Genomic DNA, 24,048 nt, shown 5'->3' on the forward strand with positions numbered 1-24,048 from the left:
GTAATAAAGTACCAAAAGTAAAAAGTACTCATTGTGCAGAATGTCCCATTTCAAGTTTTCTAATATTTTCTAATAATATTTCTAATATTCAAATCATTTGAAAATAGCAGATCTACTATGGTACAAGGTCACAGCATTGTGAGCGTGTAGATCAGGGGTAGATCGTGATCTACCAGTAGACTATTATACAATAAGTATTATACAAAAGTAAGTTGTTTTGAGAGTAAAGAATAATGGCAACATTTTCCATACTATCGCAAAGTATGTGTTTGGAACAAATACATGTGATAAATGTAATATGTAATGCAGTAATACAATGCAATAAAAATGTAATTTGAGAGGAAAAGTTCATGGCAAAATATGTTTTATTTGCATTTCAAATATGTAGCCTACAAACAGGGCTATAAGTACATGATTCTGCCCATCTGTGGATTATAGTAGGTGTGGTATAATTTTCACAATCATGAAATCATGATTGCAGGAAGGAATCAATATGTAAATACATCTTTGCTATAGACACTTGGTTGAACATAAATAAATACATTATCAATACAATACAATAAGTTCCATAGAGGGAAAAGTAATTTATTCTGGACAAGAGTTGGAGTGAACGTATGTTAGCAAATGTTATGTTAAGCTTACTACGTTAAGAGCTCTTTGAAGGACACATAACAAAAACAATCAACATGCACAGCATTTAAAATGTCTGCCAGCAGCACATGACATGCTCATGACAAGACATCTGGAGGCTGTCCTACTAGTAATGTACAGTACATGGCCTCTCTGTACACTTTGATTTCCATGAAAAATACTTTCAACTGAGTATTTTAGTATTTGGACCATTTGAAGAAAATAACACAGGACAATGTTTCTTCGTGATTCGATTTACCCATTTATATTGTTGAATTAGTTATATCCAGGAAGGATTATGTCAAAGTCTGTATTTCAATATACAAAATAAATACACTAAGTTATAGGCCATTTTCTGATTCCCATAGAGATTTCCAAAAACATTTATATCAATTATTAATATTTTATAGAATCCTGGATGGTTTGATTCTAGGCTTAAAATTATTTATATAAATATTTTTGGCAATCTCTATGGGGTCGACGAATGGGGTCTGGATCGATGGAGCCAGAAAATGGCCGCCACTGCTATGCCCTATAACATGTCCTATAACAACTAACCTAGTAAATAATCTAGAATTATGTGCCACCATGAATCAATATATATTATGTATATATATTTTGTATGTGTTTTTGTCAATTTTATGTTTTTCTTTTTTAGATAGGTCAGTGCAGACAGGAAACCAAGGGTAGAGAGGAGAGACATGTGTGATGGGGTCAGATTCGAACTAAGGTTATTGAAATAATGAAAACGAAATACAAAAATAAATAAATAAAGGGTTTCCCAAAAACTACAGTATATCTAACTGGAACAGCATTGTTTTTACAAAACTAAAATAATTGAGAAAACATCTAGTTTTAATCTGGCACTAGTATTTTTGGGTGGATATACAATATACTTTTTCTGACCTATTTGGATCTCACCCCGACAAATAAACACTAATGAAAAAAAGAAACCCTTTACAAACAAACAAAACTAGCAAACCCACTTTAAAAACGAATTAAAACAAACCCTCAAATTGAAAAGAAAAAAACAAAAAAAAACAAATAAATTGTATAATAATAACCTTGATTCAAACTTGGATCCTGACGCTCAAAATGGGTAATAATGGTCTGTGCATATGAGCCACCAGGCAGGCACCCCTTAATCAATTATATTTGCCAAACCACAGACAGAAATATAAATGTACAATACATTTCATGGCTGAATAATGTAATGTAAATGTAAATTACCCTGTAGGTAAAAAAAAACAAAAAACCACTGACTTCTGACGGTATACTGGGCATTAACTTAAGATATAATATAACAAAATACATACATAAATGGATGCACCTGGGACGTATCCTCAGTGATGTATCCCAAGGTCATCAGGGTTTCGGGTCTCGCAACATCATACCCCTCACTCAGGTGACCCAGCCGGGAGTGATCAAGTCCCGACTTACGTCCCAGTAGCTACCCTCGATAAGTCCCATTAGGGAAAAACCAGGGCCACACAATCCGTTCCTCCTGAACTACTCTGCCGGGACTGGGAGGTACCATTCTGGCACATGGAAGGACTAGGCTCTGTGGGTTGACACCTGTCCGGGCCCCTCCTACGTCTCACCAGGTCCACTCCTAAGACAATTATTATAATTATTTGCTTTACAAATGCTGCAACTCATTCCATTTACTACTCCAGTTTTAAGTTTGAATTGGCTCTTTTCTCATATTAATTCCTAAAAGTGCTGCTACTCTATGACTCGCTCTCACACTCCATCCCCTCTTCTCTTTGCTGCTCCTCCTCAGTGACAGCAGTGTCGTCTTCCCCTCCCGATCTGGACTCAGTTCCCATTGCCTCCGTTTCCTCCTCCTGGGGCTCTCCCTCCTCTCTCCCTTTTCCTTGGGCCTCCGCATCCACTGCCACTCCCTCGCCTTCCACTTCCCCCTCGGCTTCCTGGGTGCGGAAGATTAGTTCCCCTCCTTGTATGACCTGTGCGGTGGTGGGTTGCCAGGTTGCGGCGGTATCCCCCAGGGCAGTCGTAGCAACAGCTGCCGTTGTGTACTGGTAAAAGTCAGAGTCCGCCTGGAACATGACCAAGGCCTGAGCTGTGTGGATGCGTACGTGTTGAGCCAGAGAGCTGGCATCCAGGAATTTGTCGCCACACGAGTCACAAGCAAGCAGGATATGAGTGTTGGGGTCTGTGTGGAGAAAAATATGCAACGATAGAAAGAAAATCATCAATTACTATTAGATAATGTACATCTATAGAGCTCATTTGGTGGTGGGGGTTATTTATTGTTATGTGAAGATTTAATGATTTCATGCTTGAGTCCATACGGACACTATGACTTTTGATGTGCATTTTCAGTTAACGGTTGATAATTATGAAAATGATCAACCGTTTTACTGTTTTCTCCATTATTTCCATATGTAAATGCCATCCTCTCCATGCCATCCTCTCAATACAATTCAGACAAATTCAGACAAAATGTATTGTATTTGTATGTAATGTATTTGTACATATATTGTTGTACAAAATGTACAACAATATTTATGATTCAACCGACCAACTGTTTCAGCATTTCTCTGTGGTCCAACAATTCCCATGATGCATTTTGTGGGCAAGCACAAGCATAGCACACCCCACACAGCAATGAAATCAACCCGATTCATATTTGGGTTGATACAATGACAATATCACGGTTTGTAGTTTTCACATTCACAGATTATACTCCAGTGTCATTACTCGCCCGTCTGTGTGACTGCTGTCAACGACACCATTTTGCTGCAGACAGAAGTCGACGTCAGCGTTAGCAGCAGGCTACACTTTGACCCCGGCGATCCAGTGAATGACGTGCAAGAACTTTTCCACGCAACGTGCAGCGTTTCTGAGACTCTCAGAAGATGCTCAGTTTTATGAATACTAATGGGACATTATTCCAACAAGAAATAATGTAGAAAATGAGGATAACCAGTGTTAATTGGAAAAAGGAGATCGGAATCTGCTCTGTACCGTCTACACTCTAGAGTCTAGACCAAATCTCTTCGCCAAAATAGCCGAAATACAAGCTCAAAACATGAGCTTGTAGAGGCCCAGAATAGGATTCAAGTCGTTGAGGTGGAGACATGTTGTCTCTCTACGACTCACCTGCTTCTTGCACCTTCTCCACAGCCTTAGTGATTTCGGCTTTCAAAGCCTCCGTTTCGTCTGCAGACACAGTCACCGGAACCACTGTGTATGGACAGATTACAAGAGTAAGTAAAACTGCACACGCACGCATGCACACGCATGTCATCACCCAAAAGTACAGGATGGGTGTTGTCTCCCGCAACACGTCGCAGCGCGAAAGCATGCTTTCACAGAAGACATGCACACGGGCTTCTATGGAATCCAAATGACTGAAATCCATGCGCAAGCGCGTGCATGCACACACACACACACACACACACACACACACACGCACACAATCTGACCTGTAAGCTGTGTTACAGCGCTGGCAGCCAGGGCCTCCGTTGCCAGGGTGACGATGTCTTCCGTGGTCACCGTGACAATGTTTATCTCGTTGTCAGAGGTGCAGGACGCGCCGGCGTAGTCGTCGACACACTCGTCCATCTCGCTCCCGGCGACCACCAGCCGCTTCATGCCCGCCTTGCCCTGGTGCACCGTCTTCACGTGGGAGCGCAGGTTGTCCACGCGGTTGAACCCACGGCCGCATTTGTCACAGAGAAAGGGTTTCTCTCCTGAGTGTGGTGGAGAATAGAGGGCATTCATTTCCATAAAATATGTGAGCAGTTTATACATTTTAAATGTCGTTTTATAAAGTATAAAGTGTCTAAAGGTATAGCCCATGAAAACTATGTGTATGAATATGTAAGTACCGTTTGCGCCGGGTACTTAAAGGGTCATTCCACTCGTTTTCAACATTTTACTATGTCATTAATATACCATAGAGCTGTTGTGTGGAAATAATAAAAAAGGTCCCCCCCTTCTGTGGTATGTAACAAATCATTAACATGGTGAATCACATCTTGATCATCAAGATGTGATTCACCATGTTAATGATTTTCTTCAGACCTCCAGTTCTAGGAAACACAGAATGGGGGGACCTTTTTATTATTATTTCCACACAACAGCTCCAAGGTATATTAATAACATAGTAAAATGTTGAAAATGAGTGGAATGCCCCTTCAATTAAGTACCCTGTGCAAACGGTACCTACATACTGATATATTTAAGTACAGGGATACATCCTCAATGTTTACTGACAGGATCAGATATAATCAAGCGTCGCAGTCCCGCCCCCTCGAGAGACCCGGAAAAGAAATCCCTGTTCATTTTCCTCAGACTTTTCAAAAAGTATTTATTTAAAGACGTTTACACCGTGGACAAAGCCAACTCTTGTCGTGACAAATCATGACAATAAACAATTGGGCCAAACAAAGAATTAGAAAGTAGAAAAAAACGGCAGGTTACAACACTTTTTTGTTGTTATTCTTCTTTGTAATTATTTGTTTGGTCCAAAATATTGTTTGTTGTCATGATTTGTCACGACTCGAGTTGGCTTTGTACAACGCTTAAAAGGTCTTTAAATAAATACTTTTTGAAATGTATATGGGAAAAATGCATTGGGAATTTTTTCCTGGGCCTGGCGTCGTCATGAAAGGGGGCGGAACTGCGACGCTCTATAGGGGTGAATATTTGCCCCCTTCCCTCCAATTTCAGCGCAATTAGAAATGTCATGGTCATATTTGCCCTTAGCTACTGTACGTACAGTATACAGAAGAATCAGGGGTCATCTTAAAACATTTCTTTCCACCCTAAAACATGATCATCAGGTATTATTATAGTATAAGGAGGAAGAACTTTTTCCAAAAAGTGTACAGTATTTGTTAAAATAATGCTTTTATGTGGACACGCCCACCAGTTCATTAAGTATGCCTGGTGGGTGGTGATGGGTGGTGATCCACCTGAACTGAAGCCGCACCCACAGCTGTAGTTGTATGATAAAGGGGGAGGGGTTAGGAGAGGGGTTGATAGTGTTACTACTGTTTATTTCATTGGCCCGTTTGACTGTCAAGGGTTCAGCCTCCAGGAAAAAACCCTAAATACAAAGTTAATACACCATTGCACATAAAAACGACTCCAGGGTGTCTAATGAAGTACTGTCACCTCATAGACACATGAAAAACCGGAAAAATACAAGAATTGTGGCACCCCATCTTTAAATGTTCACAGTCGTATGCATGTCTAGGTCTCAGGTAATTTCCCCAGAGTATAATACCAGAAGCAACATTTAAAATGATCCATACGACTGTAAACATGTCTGCAGTACCTGTGTGAATAATGATGTGCTTGGAGAGGTCTCCCACGTTGACGAATGCCTTGTTACACATCTGGCACTTGTGTGGACGGATGTTGTCATGATGTCGAATATGATTGGCAAGTTGACTAGACTGGACAAACCTGTCCAATGAGAGAAGAAGAGGCGTCTCACTATTGGTCTACTTCATTTGTACAGAGACATGACTGGGTAAGCAAAACTCTTGGAACATAGCCAAAATAGCCAATCTTTACGCGTCATTACGCGTCGACTTGCCATCTGACACCACATTTTTTGCCATGCCCAAAATAGGGCATAGTAGTGGCAGCCACCATAAAACATTTGATTGTGTGTCAAAAAAGATTTGAATGTTTAATTACATTATATATTATATTTAATAAATACCCTTTTCTTTGCAGTTTTCATATATTCTGCGGCAGAATCCATTTTCTTATGGCCATGATTCACCAGGAGCCTGAATGGCTTCGTTCCAGCCTGGAATTTCCAGGCTTAAAATAATTTATATAAATACTTTTGAAAATCTCTATGGGAAAGATGAATGGGGTTTATATCTGTGGATATATATCTGTATATGCCCTATACCAGAGAGGATGCCAGGGGTAAAGGGGTTAACTGCCATACTCCGGTTTGGAAAGCCTCATGACACGTGTTCTATTATTATCACAACCTCAAAATTCTGTGAAATTCTCTAGAACTAACCCTAACCCTCTCTTCGAGGAATTTTTAGGTCATTTGTCACTGTAAATCTCAGTGATTTCCGTGGGTAAAACCTCAGCTTTACAGAGTGGCCAAAGACGAATCCATCTAGCTCAGGGCTTAATTGTAACATATCTTTGTCTCCTCAAAAGTAGACCAATCACAACTCATCCGTGACATTACAAAATAGACAAACCCATTATGACAGTTTGAAACATAGCTCATAATCTGTGCATGCAAATCCTGTTAATCTCTTAATCAACATCGTTCTTGTGAAGCACTTTATCTGCTTCTAGATGAAGTATTTATAATGCTCACTACTTCAATTTGGCTAAATGCACTGCATGCCCATGAGGACTGCATTTGTGTGGCTTTGTTCACAAACAGTACACACACGCACACTTATTGATAGCTAAAGACTGGAGGCCAAACAATCATAGACACACACACACATATATATATATATGAGGCCTGTCCCCTCAATGCTAATTTAAACCCTATTTGGATACAATAATTGCTATCTGTGGTTCTGTATGGGCTGTGGCAATATGTTTGACAAATAGCTGGCAGCAACGTATTGGGGGGACGGGGGACGGGGACTAAAAATAACTAAAATTGTTCATTTTCTGGAACAATGAACTTTAGTTCAAAATGTTGAATTATGAACTATGAACGGAACTATTTCATTAAAAAAAAAAAAGAACTGTGAACTGAACTATCCCAACACTGTATGTATGGCCATTCATACAGCACTTTCCATCTGTGAAGAAACTGACCTTTTGCCGCAGCGATCGCAAACGTAGGGTTTCTCTCCGGTGTGCTGGCGGACATGGGCAATAAGCGAGCTGGCCTGGGTGAAGGCCTTGCCACAGATAACACACAAACAGGGCTTCTCTCCTGCAAAGATGAATTAGATGCGATCATGCGACAGAGTGGAATGCAGACCCTTGTTGATACTGAATGCAAAACGTGACTGGAATGGATACCTTTTTTTCTTGACAAATGACAAATTTGAAGTACCTGTGTGGATGCGTTCATGTCTTTGCAGGGCCCCGGGGTCAGCAAAAGCTCTCTGACAGTGCATGCAGGTATAGGGCTTCTCTCCACTGTGAACGCGCAAGTGTCTTTTCAAGTTTCCTATAAAATAAAAAATATAAACAAAATGGTTAAGTACGACTGCTTTTCTTATCCTTCTGCAGGTGCCTCTTTCTTCTCCCTTTCTTTTAGTTCTTGGTTTCCCAAACACTGGGTCGGGACCCATTTGTGGGTCGTGGACACATTTTTATGGGTCCCTTTTATTTTGTGTTACCAAAATTTAGTTTTTGATCAGAACATTTTCGTGCACAAACGTGCACAAAAAAGGAAACATTTTCATGAATTAAAAACAAAATTCAATTATGTTTGTAAAAAAATCCATACATTTGAAAACAAATGTTTAAGAAGTAATGAAAATAGCTGATCTACAAGTTCACAACCCGGTGGGAAGGGACATGTTGTGAGCTTGTAGATCTGCTATTTTCACTAGTAGTTTGGGTCCTGGGCAAACGTCTAATCTATCTTTTGGGTCTCGACCTGAAAAGTTTGGGAACCACTGATATAATGTACTCTATTCTGTTCTTTCCATCAAATCGTACCTGAAGTGGTAAACTGTTTCCCACACTCTTTGCATTTGAGAGGACCGTCTGCTATATGAATTTTCAAGTGAGCCTTCAAATTCCCCATCTGCAAAACAAAAACAATGCATAAATAACCAGATAATGGAATATATTAACTTGAAAAGGCACAGACAATTAACTAAATGTTAAGCTCTAATGGCACAGTGAGCTCCATCAGTTTGAGTTCACCTGGTTGAAGCGCTTGTCACAGTGCGGGCACTTGTTCCCCTTGTTGGTGTCGTGGGTCTCCAGGTGTCGCATCTTGGCCGTGGGGTCGGAGAAGGCCCTGTCGCAGAAGTCACAGATATATGGCTTCTCGCCGCTGTGCACCAGCTGGTGCCGCTTCAGATTGCCGGACGTGGTGAAGAGCTTGCCGCACTCTTCGCAGCTGTAACGCGCTTCGCCCGTGTGGCGCTTGCGGTGCAGATTGAGCAGGCTGATCTGGCGGTAGCTCTTGCCGCAGGTGGAGCAGCAGAATGGTTTCAGTGGACTAGGAGGCAACGACAAGTGGAAATTATGATTATTATTTAAATAAACTTTTCTATGGCTACACTAAAACAGATGCTATAGAAAAAGGGACTTAAGTCCTCCGCTATGCTTCCGTCTTGGAACCATAGCGCCCAAGACTGCCTGTTGGCAGGAGGTGGGGAACTTATGTTATTTTGCATGTGTTACTGTATGACATCTCCTGGTGAAACTAAGCAGGTGAAAAGAAGCGGCTAGCAATGTCACAGGTATCGAAGGTAACATGTGTTTGCCTCCCAAACAAACAAATCAAGTGGGGGTCAGTAGCTGCAAGAGACTGCAGTACAAGTGGATGTGGGAGATGGCAGAATGACTTTACTGGGAGGAAAACATGGGATTAAATTCCCAAAACTAACATTCTGTGTAAATCATAATTTTAGGTATGCCTATGAATTGGAAGGCTGATTAAAACAAGGACACACCTGTGTGTCTTTTCATGCGCTTTGCAGGCAGCAGGGTCCGAGAAAGCCTTGTGACAGTCACGGCAGCTGAACGGCTTCTCCCCCGTGTGAATGCGGATGTGCCTCTTGAAATTGCCTGTGTGAGTGAACTTCTTGCCGCAGTCCTGGAAAAGAAGCCAGCGTTAGCATGGCCAGGTTATTTATTTACCATAACAATTATCTGTCTCTAAAACCATTGTCTGACAACAAATCAGAGAGTCATCATTACCACAGTGCTTTGGTGGAAAAAGTACTCACATTATTTACTTAAGTAAAAGTATCTATACTGCAATGTCGAAGTACTTTGTTACTAGTAAAAGTCCAGAATTCAAAATAAATAAGAGTAAAAGTACAAAAGTATTGGTATCAAAATGCACTTAAAGTACAAAAGTATTCAAAAGTTTTCAAATGGTTCGAATGTGTAAAATAATCTTTAGGAAATAGCAGATCTACAAGCTCACAATGCGTCGCAAAATGTATATAGCCCTTATAGGGCTTTAGTGGTTAATGTATGTTTTGTAATAATAAAGTAATAACAAAGTAACTCCTAGTACCTAAAGTCGTCAAATAATTATAGTGGAGTAAAAGTACAATATTTGGAACCGAGATGTAGTGGAGTAAAAGTATTGGAAATTGATAATACTTCAGTACAGTAGAAATACAAAATGCTACTTAAGCAAAATGTAAATGTTACTTTCCACCACTGATCACATGCATACGTTATACATGCAGTCCTCACATCGCATTTGTGCGTCACGGAGCTATAAGGCTTGGACTCGGACCGGCTACTGATGGCGCCTGGCTGTCCCTGCCGCTGCTCTCGTCCGCTACCCGAATCCTCCGTCTCCGTCAGGTCGTCGAGGTCGTCGTCTTCCTCGCCGTCCATCTCCTCGTCGTCGGCCTCGTCGTCGGCCGCGTCCTCCGCGACACCGTCCTCTCCTTCCGTCGACGCTGCCTCCCCGAGGGCCTCCGCCGCTTTCCTTTCCTCCTTATTCGGAGCCATTTCCTCGTCTGAGTCGTTGTCTATATGACAAGGTGAGCACATGGATATAAAACTGACTCAAATGTTTCAATACTGCAATGTAGAAATACTCCGTTACAAGTAGAAGTCCAGAGTTTTCCAGGGTATCAAAATGCACCAAAAGTAGAAAGTAGTCATTATGCAGAATCTCATTTCTCAAGTCTTTTGAAAATAGCAGATCCACAAGCTCACAATGCGCCGCAATGCGAAGCAATTGTGAGCTTGTAGATCGGCTATTTTCAAATGGCCGAAATGTATATACAGTAGGGCTGAAGTGGTTACTGTATGTTTTGTCATAATAATCAAAATCTACAAAGTAACTAGTACGTTTAAAAAAAAATGCAGTGGAGTAAAAGTACAATATTTGCCTCTGAGATGTAGTGGAGTGTCTACTGGAAATTGGTAATACTCAAAAACCACTGAAAACTGACAAACCCCCCCCCCCCCCCCGGCTCCTCCAATGAAATCACCTTCTCATTGAAATGCTGTTCAAGGGCTTTGAATAGTTACTAATGGCAGTCTCACCGGGTGGGAAGTTTCGCCGAGGAGCCCTTCTAATTCTCCTCCCTCGAGAGCTCATGTAGGACGACCTGCCTGCCTTAACGGGTGATTCTGGTATAAAATACAAAATAAAATAAAGAAAGTTTAGTTTGTCATACAAACATAATTATGATTGCTACGAGATAATATAATATTCATGAGCGTACATACAAATCTCTCTCTTTCTCTGTGCGTGCGTGCGTGCGTGTGTGCACACACATCTCACTTAATGAAAACGGGTAGTAAAATGATGTCTAAATGGAAATGACAGAATACTGACTGGGTGTGTAGTCGGTGTCTGAGGGGTCATCCTGAAATTCAGGAACATCTTTTGCCACGGTTTCTTCCGTGTTCTCTGTGGTGGTTTTGTTTTGCGCAGCGGGGGTGGCACTTTTCGGGGGTCGTCCTCGTACCGAGTGCGTTTTCACGGGGCTGCTGGGAGCAGTGGGAGCAGTTTGCGGTGAATCACGAACAGGCTCCTCTTTCAAGCTTTCTTGGATGACTTTGGATGCTTCGTTCTCTGTGACCGGAGTCTCATCCACTCGCGTGGCCTCCTCCGACAGCTCAGGCGCCGGGTTAAACTCGCCCTCCAAGTTCTCTTTTGTCGTGAAAAGAAAGTGAAAAAAAAAGAAAAGAAAAAACAGTGCCATGGAATTAAAGCCTTCTCTTTTCCATTTTTTGTTAATAAGAAATAGACGATAAAACGATAAACGATCCTGTATTTTAATACATGGGATGAAAAGGGCTACATATTACAGCCTGCCGAATACCAGATGAGTCGCCCCTTTACCAACTCGCCTCGGGCATACAGCCAGCGGAACTGTGCGGCCTGGTATTCCTAAAGTAACCTAAGTAAATTATGCTTAAACGGTTAAACCTAACCTGATGGTTTAGGGGCGACCGTACCTGATACCAGCCTGACAGATCAATGCATTTACAAACTTAGACCATTACGATTTTACAGCTAAATCCATGGATTGTATGGCCCAAATGGCATTCAGTGTAGCCCTGCTGTGTTATAATCAATGACTTTGAAATTAGCAGGATGCCAAGTAAATTACCAATATCAATATGCTTTGGCGTGGAATCTGTAGATCTGATGGCGTAGCCTAAACTAAACAGTAAAATCATCAGTGTTCATTGTAGATTTGCTACTCTTAGAGAATAGTATATAAATGTAGCCAAATTAATAGTGATGCACGATATAATCGGTAGCATATTGAAATCGGACATAAAAACTCCATATCGGTTTTGGATCGGTCTCAATATAATCCAGATTATTTTTACAGATATTGATGACGCAGTAATAATGTGACCGTCAATTTGTTTTGTGTATTTCTAATGTTTGAAGGCAGCGTAATCCGTATAATATCGGAATTCGTCAGAATCGGTATCAGCAGATATATGACCCTGCAAATAATCGGAGATTGGTCATAAATAATTTCATAATCGTGCACCCCTACAAATTAACCATTTGAAATAATGGTTGTTATCAAAGGCATAACTCAATGTATAAATGCTGTTTTTTTGTTGAAGCAGAAGCGCTGGACGGAGATAATTATTAGGGACAAGCAATATCGGGCATTCCGTGCATGCAACGCAGTTGCAGCTAATACGTTTAAATACAGGGTGTGTTCGATTTAGGTGTGCCAATGTGCTATCATAGACAATACTGCTGACTACTGTCTATCCATGCTTCAATGTTTTTGTACATTGGCACACCCATGACTCTGGGCACACCTACTGTAAATCTCTAACACGCCCATTATTAATTTTATTAGCTGCAGCTGTGTTATTTACTAGCCTGCCATGTCTTTGTCCTTCTGGATGTTTTTAACCTGTACAGGCACCACAAAATCAGCCATGGTTTCATGCCCCTGGGGATTTTACTGTGTGTGTGTAATGGCCAAAGAATGTTGAAGCCTCCACTCACCAGCAGTAGCGTCCGGTGCTGCCAAGGGAGGGGGGGCTGTGGGCACCGCTATAGACTGGTAGGCAGAACAAGCATTTACGATCTCGTGCATCTGGAGAAAGTGGGCAACAGCCACCACATCGTCCACGTTCTGCAGACTTAGACTCAACTTGGCGGTGTACATGAACTCTAGAACTTGGCCCAAACCTTCAATAATAACACGAGACACGCGCACATGTGCACGCACGCACACGCACACGCACGCACACGCACACACACACACACACACACACACACACACACACACACACACACACACACACACACACACACACACACACACACAAAGGTTGAGAACCACTGCTGTACATATACAACCTAATCCAAGGTCCTTACTAGGGATGTACCAATGAGACATTTTGGCCGATATTGATATCCAATAGGCTATAATGAATTGATGTTATAGCCGATAATCAATATAATCGATGTCGATATGATCTAATTCTGTATAAATACTTTTGGCCATTCTGAAAAAGGCTTTTAAACACAGAATTTGAAGAAAAAAAACAAAAAAAAACAATGCCTCTTTATTCTAAAACTAGGGATGCACCGTTTCTTTTTAAATGTTGGCCCATATCCCAACAACATAAACAGCTTGAATGTATAGTTTTTATTTAAAAATGTTAACTTGTTGACTCTTGGAAAACACCGACAGAATCATCCTTGATCATCACAAAATGCTTTTTCAGGCTTTTTCAACATAATTATTATAAAATAAACAATATATTATTTTGATATAGATTCAATACCGATATTGCATTTTAAGGCCAATATCGTCCGATACCGATGTGTTGACCGAATAATTGCCCATCCCTTGTCCTTACCTGCTGCGTTGCTGATGTCCAAATGCACCACATCTTTCTGGTCCAGAAAGAGTGTGCGGAAGTAAGCGCTGCAGGCTGCCAGCACCGCCTTGTGGGCCTTGAAGTCCACTCCGTCAACCACAAAGGTACAGTCACACAGCAGGCCCAGCTGTCGCTGCTGGTTGAGCTGCTCCAGAACCTTCCCGCTGTGCCACGGAAAGTCCATCCTCCTGCAGGGGGTTTTGGACTAGTCTGATCGGCAAGATGGTTCTGGAAACATGTTGACACTTGACAGTCAAGAAGTGGGATGTTACTGTTGTGTTCAGAAGGTGGGGACATTAACAGAATGTTAATGTCATTAACATGAATAACATTATGACATTAACAGAATGACATTAACTTAATGTTAATGTATGTCATTATAACTCTATGATTAGAATGGACAATTCCAGTGATGTAAATACTAGGTTTTCAATGCAATGGGTCCAGGGACCCAGGGGTGGTCTTTTAGAATGGATCCCAGTGACATTTTATGAGTTCTACTTCAATGACGTTAGAGTACAGTAGCCTACTGTGTGAGTACACTCAGCACAGTATTGCATCCCAGGACCAGTGTGACATGATTGCGTCCTTTCTGAATTTAGTGGGTCTAAGGATGCAGGCTATTTGCATCATTGCAATTCACCATTACTTTCTCAGAAATATATGGCCCATTTCCAAGATCCAAAGAACTCATATTTATGTATGAATGTATTTATGGAGAATCTATGCATCTCTTTACAAGTATGTTGCTGTGTTTTAGTACTACTAAGCTATGCAAATTGTTCTCAAACGCTTTCCTCCAAACTCCAATCCATGTATTTGGCTGCAGAGTAGCCTTGATCCAGCTGTGACATTAATTTCATTTTAAAATAGATGCAATGCATAACAGCCATTCTAGGGCTAGACTAGCCCTCCAAGCAGAACCCAAATGCTACTGAAGTTTCTGACATTTGTTCGACCCAGTGCATCAACAAAATATCAAAAAAGTTTTACGTAGGGTCCCGAAAGGGGCTAGGGCTAGACCAAGGCGTGATCAATATTACAGAAATATCACCAACAATTTAGCTAAGCTTTATGTAAGAATCAAGATGGAAGTAAGTAAAATACCAGAAAAAAGAGAGCATTCAATTGTAGGCAATGGCAATGATGATTGATGATCACAGTCTAATGTGATTGTGATAATAATCATGGTCTTGGTTTAAGACAACTAATGTCAACAAGGCGACACGCGTCGTGGGCAGAGAACGTAATGGGTTTTTTTACACTGTAATATCGAATAGGAAACATTAATTTCTTGATATTTCAGGTTGTAATGTTCCTAAACTTTGAACACTTTGGTTTGACAATGCAACTGATTGATTACAATTCCTCAATCCTTGTGCCTTTTCTATCAGGGATTAATTTAGTGTGCCTGGACTCTGCATGCAGTGAGTGGAGCAACAAGATGGCGCGTTCTTCTAACACAGGGCCTTTTTTATTATCCCCGTCATTGTAACAGCCTCGTTCTCCTAGTCGGTTTAAAACGCCATTTTAATCGAGACGAGCGACAGAATTACCTCTTTATAATCGTAGCTTTCACGGCTTCGGATGCTCTAGCACACGTTGTTAAGAGCTGTTTTCTCCCACAGTTGTTGTTGGAATAAAGTCAATCGAGTTTTTCGGCGATCGATCTTGCCCCACAGAAGCAATCCACCGCCATCTTCCACTCTCTGATCGATTGATAGTGGCCGAATGGATATTGGTGGTAGGATTTAAACCCCATAGCTCGGAGGGACGGACGTGTCGCCATTGGCTAGTTGGTTGTCTGGGAGACAATATTATTTTCTCCCAAAACAACTTCGGACAGTAATGTAAAGTTTCAAGTAGTCTTGAAACTTACTGTAATACATTGACTGGTAAAATATATACCGGTAATACGTTATCACATACGACCATTTACAGCTAAAATGTATTAATATAATATATAACTGTTATGTCTGTGACGAGCCAAGACAGCAACCAAACTAGCCAATAATAGCGCGACCGGCTCTCCGGTCTATGGGGTCGATTCGGTTTATTATAATTTTTTGCACGGGTGATGCAAACAATAACCACGTGATGGCGCAGTAGACAAGGCCTTTATAATCAACACTGCGACAAACACAGACAGCCTGGGTTTAAAACAAACAAAACATATCCACAGATAAATATCTGAAATATATTAAAGTAATATATTATTAATCACCCATTTTCAACCCATCTTATTAACCTATCTCTTCTAATGTTCATTATGGTACTATTTCTCTCCACACTCACTCTGTGTTTCAGTTTCAGATAAACAGGTGTCTGATAAAACAGAAGTTCTAGTTTTATGATCAAATGTACCAACCTAACTCCCATTCCCTGAAATAGGAATGTGATAACAATGTTACTCTCAGCTAGGCCTACTAATATGTTCAGAGAAGACCACAGGTTCGGTTCAATCCAAAAAGGAAACATTTATTTATTCACACAACTAATATACAATCCATTATTAAACAACCATATTTTTGTGGAAGTGAGTCCTATAAAGATGAGATACATTTTTCTAAATCAGAAGTAGAGTAAGTTAACTTTGTACCAAGTGTTTGAAGTATACTGACAGCTAAGCTTAATACATTTGTTGTGTGTGTGTGTGTGTGTGTGTGTGTGTGTGTGTGTGTGTGTGTGTGTGTGTGTGCGTGTGTGCGTGTGTGCGTGCGTGCGTGCGTGCGTGCGTGCGTGCGTGCATGCGTCTATCTAAATGCTGCATGATAGGCCCTATATATGTTTTGCATGATGAAAATGCAATAGGCTATGCTCCCATGGTGAGCGACAATTTACAATCAGTTGAACAATAATCTTGATTATTTAGGTGCCATGTTCCCAAGACAAAATATAAACAAGATGTCTGAACCGATTGCCAATTTCACAATTACATAAATGAGACATTTTAGATGTTTTTATTCATTGTGCGGACATAGAACCTTTTACATAGAGGTGGGCACTCTCATAAACCAGTGTTTCCTAAACTTTAGCTCGATAAATCCTGTCTCTGGAGTCAGGACACTGAGGACACAAACTTGCAAAAATGCATTATGAACTAACCACTAAAGCCCTATTTAATAGTGAAAATAGACGATCTACAAGCTCACACCACGAGAGATCAGCTATTTTATTTTCACTATTTCTTATGTTGTTTTTTTGGTGGAAAATTTCTGAAATGATTTTGGAAAAAATGTGGGCATTTGTTTAAAAAAAATCAGATTTTCTTTTTTAGAAAATCATTTGAAATAATGAAAAAAACAAAAAAGATATATAGCAAATTCTCAAAAATGACATACCATTCACGACACATAAATGTGACCACGATGGGTCCTGACCCACTGTTTGGGAAACACCGTCATGAAGCACAGGGCCAACACCACAGCAGAATGTACAGCAGTGTTGTTGGAGAAGAATAGGAAGTAGCATACAAAACACAGGAAGTGAAGGATTAGGGAGCTTGTGGTGGTCTTTTATATCTTGATCTCTGTTCGGAAGGTCTGCGTGAGCTCATGTTTGGCCGGGTGTCTGCGTGCTGTGACTGTCAGCGTCCCCTCAGTGCCCAGGGAGGATGTCACCGAGGTGGGGTCCACGTCCTCGGGCAGTTGACACTTGTGAGTGAAAGTGTTCATCACTGTGCCATCCTGAGCCAGCTGTCAAGAAGCAGACATGATGCTATTATATCACATATATCGACACTGCTCGCTGGACTTGTGTGAGGCCGGGCTTTCCCCTTAAGGCCTATCCTATTCATAGTCCAGTTTTCGGTGAAGAGGTGACCACCGAAAACTACAGCATGACGTCAAGCCGCGGTGGTCACGGCTCACACAACACATCTCTCTGTTTCAGGGACAAATTAGCCATTGGGCCAGTGGGGCCGTGGGCCAGGGACCCTTCAGGGAAATTGGACCGCACAGTATAGGTTTGACACCCTGATAAGGGCTCATTAGCCATTGATTTTGTAAAATTTAGGTAAAAAAGATGATAAAAACACGAAAATGTCACACGCACCTGCTATGGGGACCCTGCAAAAATTCCCGGCCCAGGGGCCATCGTGGGGGTTAATCCGTCCCTGCTCTGTTTTGACTAACCTCTTTTTCGGTGGTCACCTCTTTACCGAAAACTGGACTATGAATAGGCCTTTATTCTTTGAGGTGCTGCAGTTAATCAAACTAATCAATTGAATTGATTATAAATATGATCAATATTTGACTTTAATAAACATAATCAATTTAGTTCTTTTCACTTCTCAGTAGAATAAGGAAATCATTTATAGTTGTAGCCCTACATACTTATTTTGTGTGTTCAGTTATTTGTGCATAGCAGCCCATTGCCATCAACACACACTTGTTTAGTTTCACTGCTGACCCCTACTGTTTGGTCTGGTCCTAGGGATCTTTCAGCACCACTGCTATAGGTGACCTTGACCAACCTGTAGGAGTTGCTACCACAGTGATAAAGACTTTGAACCCCTATGGTGAGCAGAAACTTTACCAATGTGCCACCCAAGTCCCATTTTTTACTTTTTCTTGTTCAAAGATGCAAACACCTGCAGCTTTGACAGTAACATCAATTCACAGTGATTTAAATAATGAATGTAAGGGTAAATTCAGTGGGCCTATCACAAGAAAGCCATGGATTGGGATCATTAAAAATTATGGGGTGGCCTACCTTTTCTGCACGGACTTCTATCTGGTTATTGGAGGTGGTAACGATGACATCTTCAGGGGAGAAGTCTCGGACATCCACTGTGAACTGGTAAGAGTCTCCCAGAGTCTTGATGTTCCCAGCTGGGCCTGGAAAGAAAGATGGGAAAACGTATGAAAATTCCCATGCAATTATATGTGATTCATTATTGTTTTGTTCTGTATTTGAAGGGCACTAGCCCCTCCTGTTCCCAGCTTTGTGTGTTTGTGTACTGTGTACCCCATAGCGATGATTTGATTGGCTGAGCACCCCATAGCGATGATTTGATTGGCTGAGCAAAGTAGTATTGAGGATAAAAGGTGAGGACGGAAAAGTGAGGACTTCACATGTGTGTGATTTCTTTTTGCATAAAACAATGCCCACATTACCTGGCATCCACATTTTTGAGGGGCGCCAGCCCCTCCTATAACAATACGACACAAACACAAACATTAAATGCCATTGACAATGAATGGAGAATTTACGTCATGTAGACAACACAAATATGAAATTTACGTCATATTAAATTCCCATTAACAAAGCAATAGATCAAATAAAATCACGTTTATTTATAAAGCCCATTTAAAAACCATTTTCATTGTACCAAAGTGCTGTACAGAACATCTCATCAGCATGACAAGCACAGACAGACAATAGATGATAAAAGCGCCCCTTACTGCACACGGGTGTGATTCTTATTTGGCTATTTCAAGATTTGTCTAAAATCTTCACACATTTTCAAAAATAGCAAATTTACAAGCTCACCACCTGACTTGAAGAGCTTGTAGAATTGATCTGCTATTTTCAAATAGCCAAAGTATGAAATTGGGCTTAAGTGGTTAACTACCATTTACATTCTGTCCAAATAGGAAAAGATAACAAAAAAAACTACAGGTTAGTTAAAAGTTCAACCGCAGGCACACCTGAGTGTCACGAAGATGCCAAAAGCCGCTCATGGCCGGTGTCTCTTCCGGGTTTTTAGACAGCTGGTGGATGGAAATGAAGCTCCGCCCACAGCGGCAAGCTTTTCCGGGAATCTGGCCGACGCTGCATTCTGCCGCGTGGGTGGAGCTTCATTTCCATCCAATGGGGTTGCCGCAACGAGCGGCTTTTGGCCGCGCATGGAATCCCAAGTGTGTTTACACCCAGTCCGCGTGTTGTTGCATTATAGCCTGATTATCAGACTGTATAGCTTTCTTGATGCAGTCCACTCAGAGAGTGGGCGGGGTCTTTGGGCTGGATCCAGGCTAGTATTATGCATTATGGATGAGGTCTTGTTACAGGCATGCATAGTCGCACACATGACTGTTAGTTAAACCTCCAATGGAGTGAAACGTCTCTCTCAAGGTTAATGATAAAGGGGTGTGCCTGTAGCAGCTGACCACATGCTGAGACTTGTGTTGTACTGTATGTGTGTGTCCCTGCACTCATGCCTCTATTGTCCTATAAGCAAAAGATACATTATTTATTTTACAATGTGTCTTAGGAGAGTAAAACTATTTTTAACGTCTTTGAACATTTTCAAAGGTTCCCCCATATCATAATATGTGTGGCTCTTTAATTAACTTTGCGTCATCGCATAGCTTGCTCACGGAAACAATACATTCAAATAGTTAATTTCAAAGTGTTGCCTGCAGGCCATTGACGTCTGTTTAGTAACCAGTGACAGAGAGAGCTAAAGAAGAAAAATGATTTCAGGCACACATACCACCAAAACTAGACATGAGTGTGTGTGTCTGTTCAGCGGTCACCAAGCAACCATCTGGTTTACGTATGCAGTAATCATCCCAGTCATTCTCAGTGTGTGAAGTCACCTCACTGGCAATGAGTCCAGCATTCCCCGGTTCCTCTGTGTGTGTGTGTGTGTGTGTGTGTGTGTGTGTGTGTGTGTGTGTGTGTGTGTGTGTGTGTGTGTGTGTGTGTGTGTGTGTGTGTGTGTGTGTGTGTGTGTGTGTGTGTGTGTGTGTGTGTGTGTGTGTGTGTGTGTGTGCGCGCACATGTAGCTTTTCCCCCTACTCACCCTTCTCTTTTCTCCCCAGCACCTAAGGGCATGCCACGAGGGCCAGTGGTGGAAAAAGTACTCAATTGTTTTACTTACTTTAAGTAAAAGTATCAATACTGCAATATAGAAGTACTCCATTACAAGTAAAAGTCTGGAATTCAAAATGTACTTGAGTAAAAGTACTAAAGTATTGGTATCAAAATGTACTTAAAGTACTAAAGTATTGGTATCAAAATGTACTTAAAGTACCAAAGGTAGAATGTACTGTACTCGTTATGCAGAATGTCCCTAAAGTTTTTGAATGTATAATAATCTTTTGAAAATAGCAGATCTACAAGCTCACAATGCGTCGCATCACAACGCATTGTGCGACGCATTGTGAGCTTGCAGATCGGAAATTTCAAATGGCCAAAATGTATAGGGCTGCCTGAAGTGTTAATGTATGTTTTGTAGCCTAATAATAATCAAATCTACAAAGTAACTAGTAACTAAAGTTTTCAAATAAATGCAGTGGAGTAAAAGTACAATAATTGCCTCTGAGATGTAGTGGAGTAGAAGTAAAAGTATTGGAAATTAGAAGTAAAAATACCTCAAAATTACAGTACAGTACTTGTACAGAAAATGTACTTACAAATTAAATGTTACTTTACACCACTGCTGAAGGCACTAAAATATCCTGTTCTGCCTCACTGCTACCGAACCCAAACCAAGCCAACCCCTCCCCTCCCCTCCCCTCCCCTCCTTTTTGTGCCTTTTCCAACCCCTGCGGAGAAACCACAACATCATACACTTGGCAAGAGAGGCCCTCAGCTCTATTGAAAGTTCAAATGTCACACTATTATGAATTCATAAGTGGCTGCCCACAGAGTGCACACAGAGTCACCACACTGGCTGCTTCACATTAACCACAAACCACTATTTCAAATAGTTTATCTACGAGCTCACAACACATGTTAAACGGTGACACTTTGTGAGCTTGTAAATCTGCTATTTTTGAACATTTTGAAATAGACCTATAGCCTATATCTCCATACTGTAGACCTATATTTAGTTTTAAATCATATCCTTTATTTGAATATATTTAAACTTTTGAATATGACATGCCTAAAATCGGGAGGCCAAAACGTGGTTTAAAGCCACAGTTATGGATCACATACAGTGCACTGATTTGTTATTTTAAATATGTACAGTAAAAACATCACTTCACTTTGGACATATTTTGTTCCATGACTGCACAGAACAATCCTGAGTGTTAAATGATTCTAAAAGTGGAAAAAATAGACCATAATGCAGTCAGTTGACAGCAAACAGTGTCCCATTGTGCTATAACCAACATCTTATGTGTGCCAGAAACAGCTGTCTTCTCTACAGGCAATATGCCTTTAAGCTGTCACTTCAGTCTGCAGTTCCCATCACTTTTTAACACAGTTTTATGCGTGCGATCACAGTGTGTGCCAGAAGAATCAGTGGCCGGACTTACTGGAGAATCCCAGGGCGTCGGTCCCGGGCCTCAAGAAGGACCCAAAGTCGTCGGCAAACAGTCCTCTGCTCTTCTCCATGTGGGGGTTGCACGAGGACGAGGACGAAGAAGAGGTCTGGTGGAAACTGCGCTCCGATCGGTAGGCAGAGGAGTTGGTCCCACTCATGGATGGCTGCGAGTGAAGGTGAGCGCTTCTCAGAGTGTCCCACTAGGAGGAGGAAGGAGAGCGCTCAGAGAGACAGGCGGGGGTGAACCGGACGACTGTTCTTGATGCTGCTCCAGAAAGTCTCACTCTCTTCAGCCTCGATGATGGATATGGGGCCTAACGCTGGACGTGTCCCGTCTCCTCCTAACTCACTCACAAGCTGCTCTTTTAGTAGTCAAGTGTTCTTTTTCAACCTATTTGTGTTGTGTGTTATCCAATTTGCTTTTATCGTTCCACTTTGTGTGTGCTTGCTGTGTGTGTGTGTGTGTGTGTGTGTGTGTGTGTGTGTGTGTGTGTGTGTGTGTGTGTGTTTTCTCTGTGTGTGTGACTGCATCTGCTGCATCCAGCACTCTATATATTGTATTGTTTTTTTCCCTTTTTTAGCTGTGTGCTGGTGACTTGTGGGCAGGGTCGTGGGCACGTGTGCATGTTGTTCAGTGTTTAGGAAGGGTAACAGTGAGCTATATTTATCATGGGAGAGAGAGGGTCTGTGGTCGGAAAAGTTCTCGGCAATGAAGGGCTTGAGGTTAAGAGAGAGGGAGCGAGAGAGAGTGAGAGAGAGAGAGAGAGAGAGGGTGAGTCAACAGTTGGCATTCCAGACACACACCAGCCCTGAAATAGCTCACCCATTCTTGAGATAAGGGACAAAACTTTTTTCAAACTAGATTTTTTTTTTTTTTAAGATACATTCAAATCAAATAGATGTATTTGTAGACACAGGTCTCAACTACCAATCTTGAGAAGGAACAGGTTTTTCACATAACATTTCTTTCTAAAATGGGACATTTATGCACTTAATACCTGATTCTTGTCAACTCCGTCAGACACACTAAAATCCCTTTTAATTGAATTTGATAATTTCAACAATAATATAAAGTCCTCAGTTATCTTATAATGGCTTTCAGTAATCAAGTTAAGTAATACAATTATTTTAATATTGTTTTGTTCCAATATCACACTATTATGAAATATCCAATTTCTCAAATCCGTCATTTCAACCTTTATTTTCAATATTATAACATGAAAACCATGTAAAAAAAAAAAAAAAACATCATTACGTATCATTTCAGTTGGTGTTTCAATACATAAGCACAAAAGATTTAACATTGTATTTTCTATTTCTTTGGAAATTAACAAAAACATCACGGGACGAACGTCTGACGGAGTTGACGAACATCTGACGGAGTTGACAAGTTTAACTGATTTAGGTTCTAGACCACCTAGGATCTTGATTCTGGTGACTAATCCCACATTTTCAAGGATGAGGAATACAGTGGTACTATTTATATTGGCCCTGTGACCATGGCAGCCATTTTCAAAATGGCCGCCACCTGCTGTTATTTTACAATAACTCAAGTTCTACACCACCTAGGATCTTGATTCTGGTGACTAATCATACATTTTCAAGGATGTGGGATACATTGGTACTATTTAGATTTGTCCTGTGACCATGGTAGACATTTTTCAAAATGGCCGCCAACTTTCTGTTATTTCCCAATAACTCAAGTTCTACACCACCTAGGATCTTGATTCTGGTGACTAATCCTACATTTTCAAGGAGGAGGAATACAGTTGTACTATTTAGATTTATCCTGTGACAATGGCAGCCATTTAAAAAAATGGTGGACCTGCTATTATTTTACCAATTTAGTCAGGGAATATTATCAGAATAATGTTAAATCTGTGAATACATTTCTTACCAAGAATTTTTTCACCAATGTGTTTGTAAAGGTGTCTACTAACATATCCCACATTGGTTTCTATTGAAATTTTTTGACAGCTGCTGAAAGCTGGGTACCATACCAAGTGGCTATGGCCAAACTAGGGGTCAAACCCCTTGGGCTAAATTCGGCCATATATCCACTTGCCCAAATGTGCTGACCTCATTTTGTGATGACGGCTATGGCCGTTTTCAGCCCAAGGAGTGTTCTTCGTGCATAGCTAATGTTTGGAATGCATTCAGAATCATGAAAACTCCCTAGTTTGACA

The 24,048-nt window shown here is 41.1% G+C and overlaps 2 protein-coding genes across 4 annotated transcripts; both read right to left on the reverse strand.

Annotated features, from left to right (window-relative positions):
• Positions 1 to 359: 359 nt before the first annotated feature.
• zbtb17 (zinc finger and BTB domain containing 17) lies at positions 360 to 15,344 on the reverse strand. 3 transcript variants are annotated; one of them, XM_083768786.1, is made up of 15 exons: positions 15,201 to 15,344; positions 13,624 to 13,872; positions 12,761 to 12,946; positions 11,108 to 11,425; positions 10,813 to 10,899; positions 10,006 to 10,289; positions 9,249 to 9,391; positions 8,491 to 8,791; positions 8,281 to 8,368; positions 7,667 to 7,783; positions 7,423 to 7,543; positions 5,942 to 6,072; positions 4,083 to 4,349; positions 3,757 to 3,840; positions 360 to 2,806 (listed from the first exon to the last, which is right to left on the reverse strand). In XM_083768786.1, the coding sequence occupies exons 2-15, from the start codon at positions 13,826 to 13,828 to the stop codon at positions 2,361 to 2,363; spliced, it is 2,778 nt and encodes a 925-aa protein (XP_083624912.1). In that variant the 5' UTR covers positions 13,829 to 13,872; positions 15,201 to 15,344; the 3' UTR covers positions 360 to 2,360. The 3 variants fall into 3 exon arrangements, with proteins under 3 accessions (XP_083624912.1, XP_083624911.1, XP_083624913.1); XM_083768785.1 differs by having other exon boundaries at positions 13,624 to 13,889; XM_083768787.1 differs by having other exon boundaries at positions 13,624 to 13,915.
• A 752-nt stretch (positions 15,345 to 16,096) lies between these two features.
• Positions 16,097 to 22,405, reverse strand: hspb7 (heat shock protein family, member 7 (cardiovascular)). Its single transcript, XM_083768837.1, has 3 exons — positions 21,855 to 22,405; positions 18,358 to 18,482; positions 16,097 to 17,339 (listed from the first exon to the last, which is right to left on the reverse strand). The coding sequence occupies exons 1-3, from the start codon at positions 22,018 to 22,020 to the stop codon at positions 17,160 to 17,162; spliced, it is 471 nt and encodes a 156-aa protein (XP_083624963.1). The 5' UTR covers positions 22,021 to 22,405; the 3' UTR covers positions 16,097 to 17,159.
• Positions 22,406 to 24,048: the final 1,643 nt, after the last annotated feature.

This window comes from Protomyctophum parallelum (genome assembly GCF_964188405.1).
Source record: "Protomyctophum parallelum genome assembly, chromosome: 7".
Taxonomy (NCBI): domain Eukaryota; kingdom Metazoa; phylum Chordata; class Actinopteri; order Myctophiformes; family Myctophidae; genus Protomyctophum; species Protomyctophum parallelum.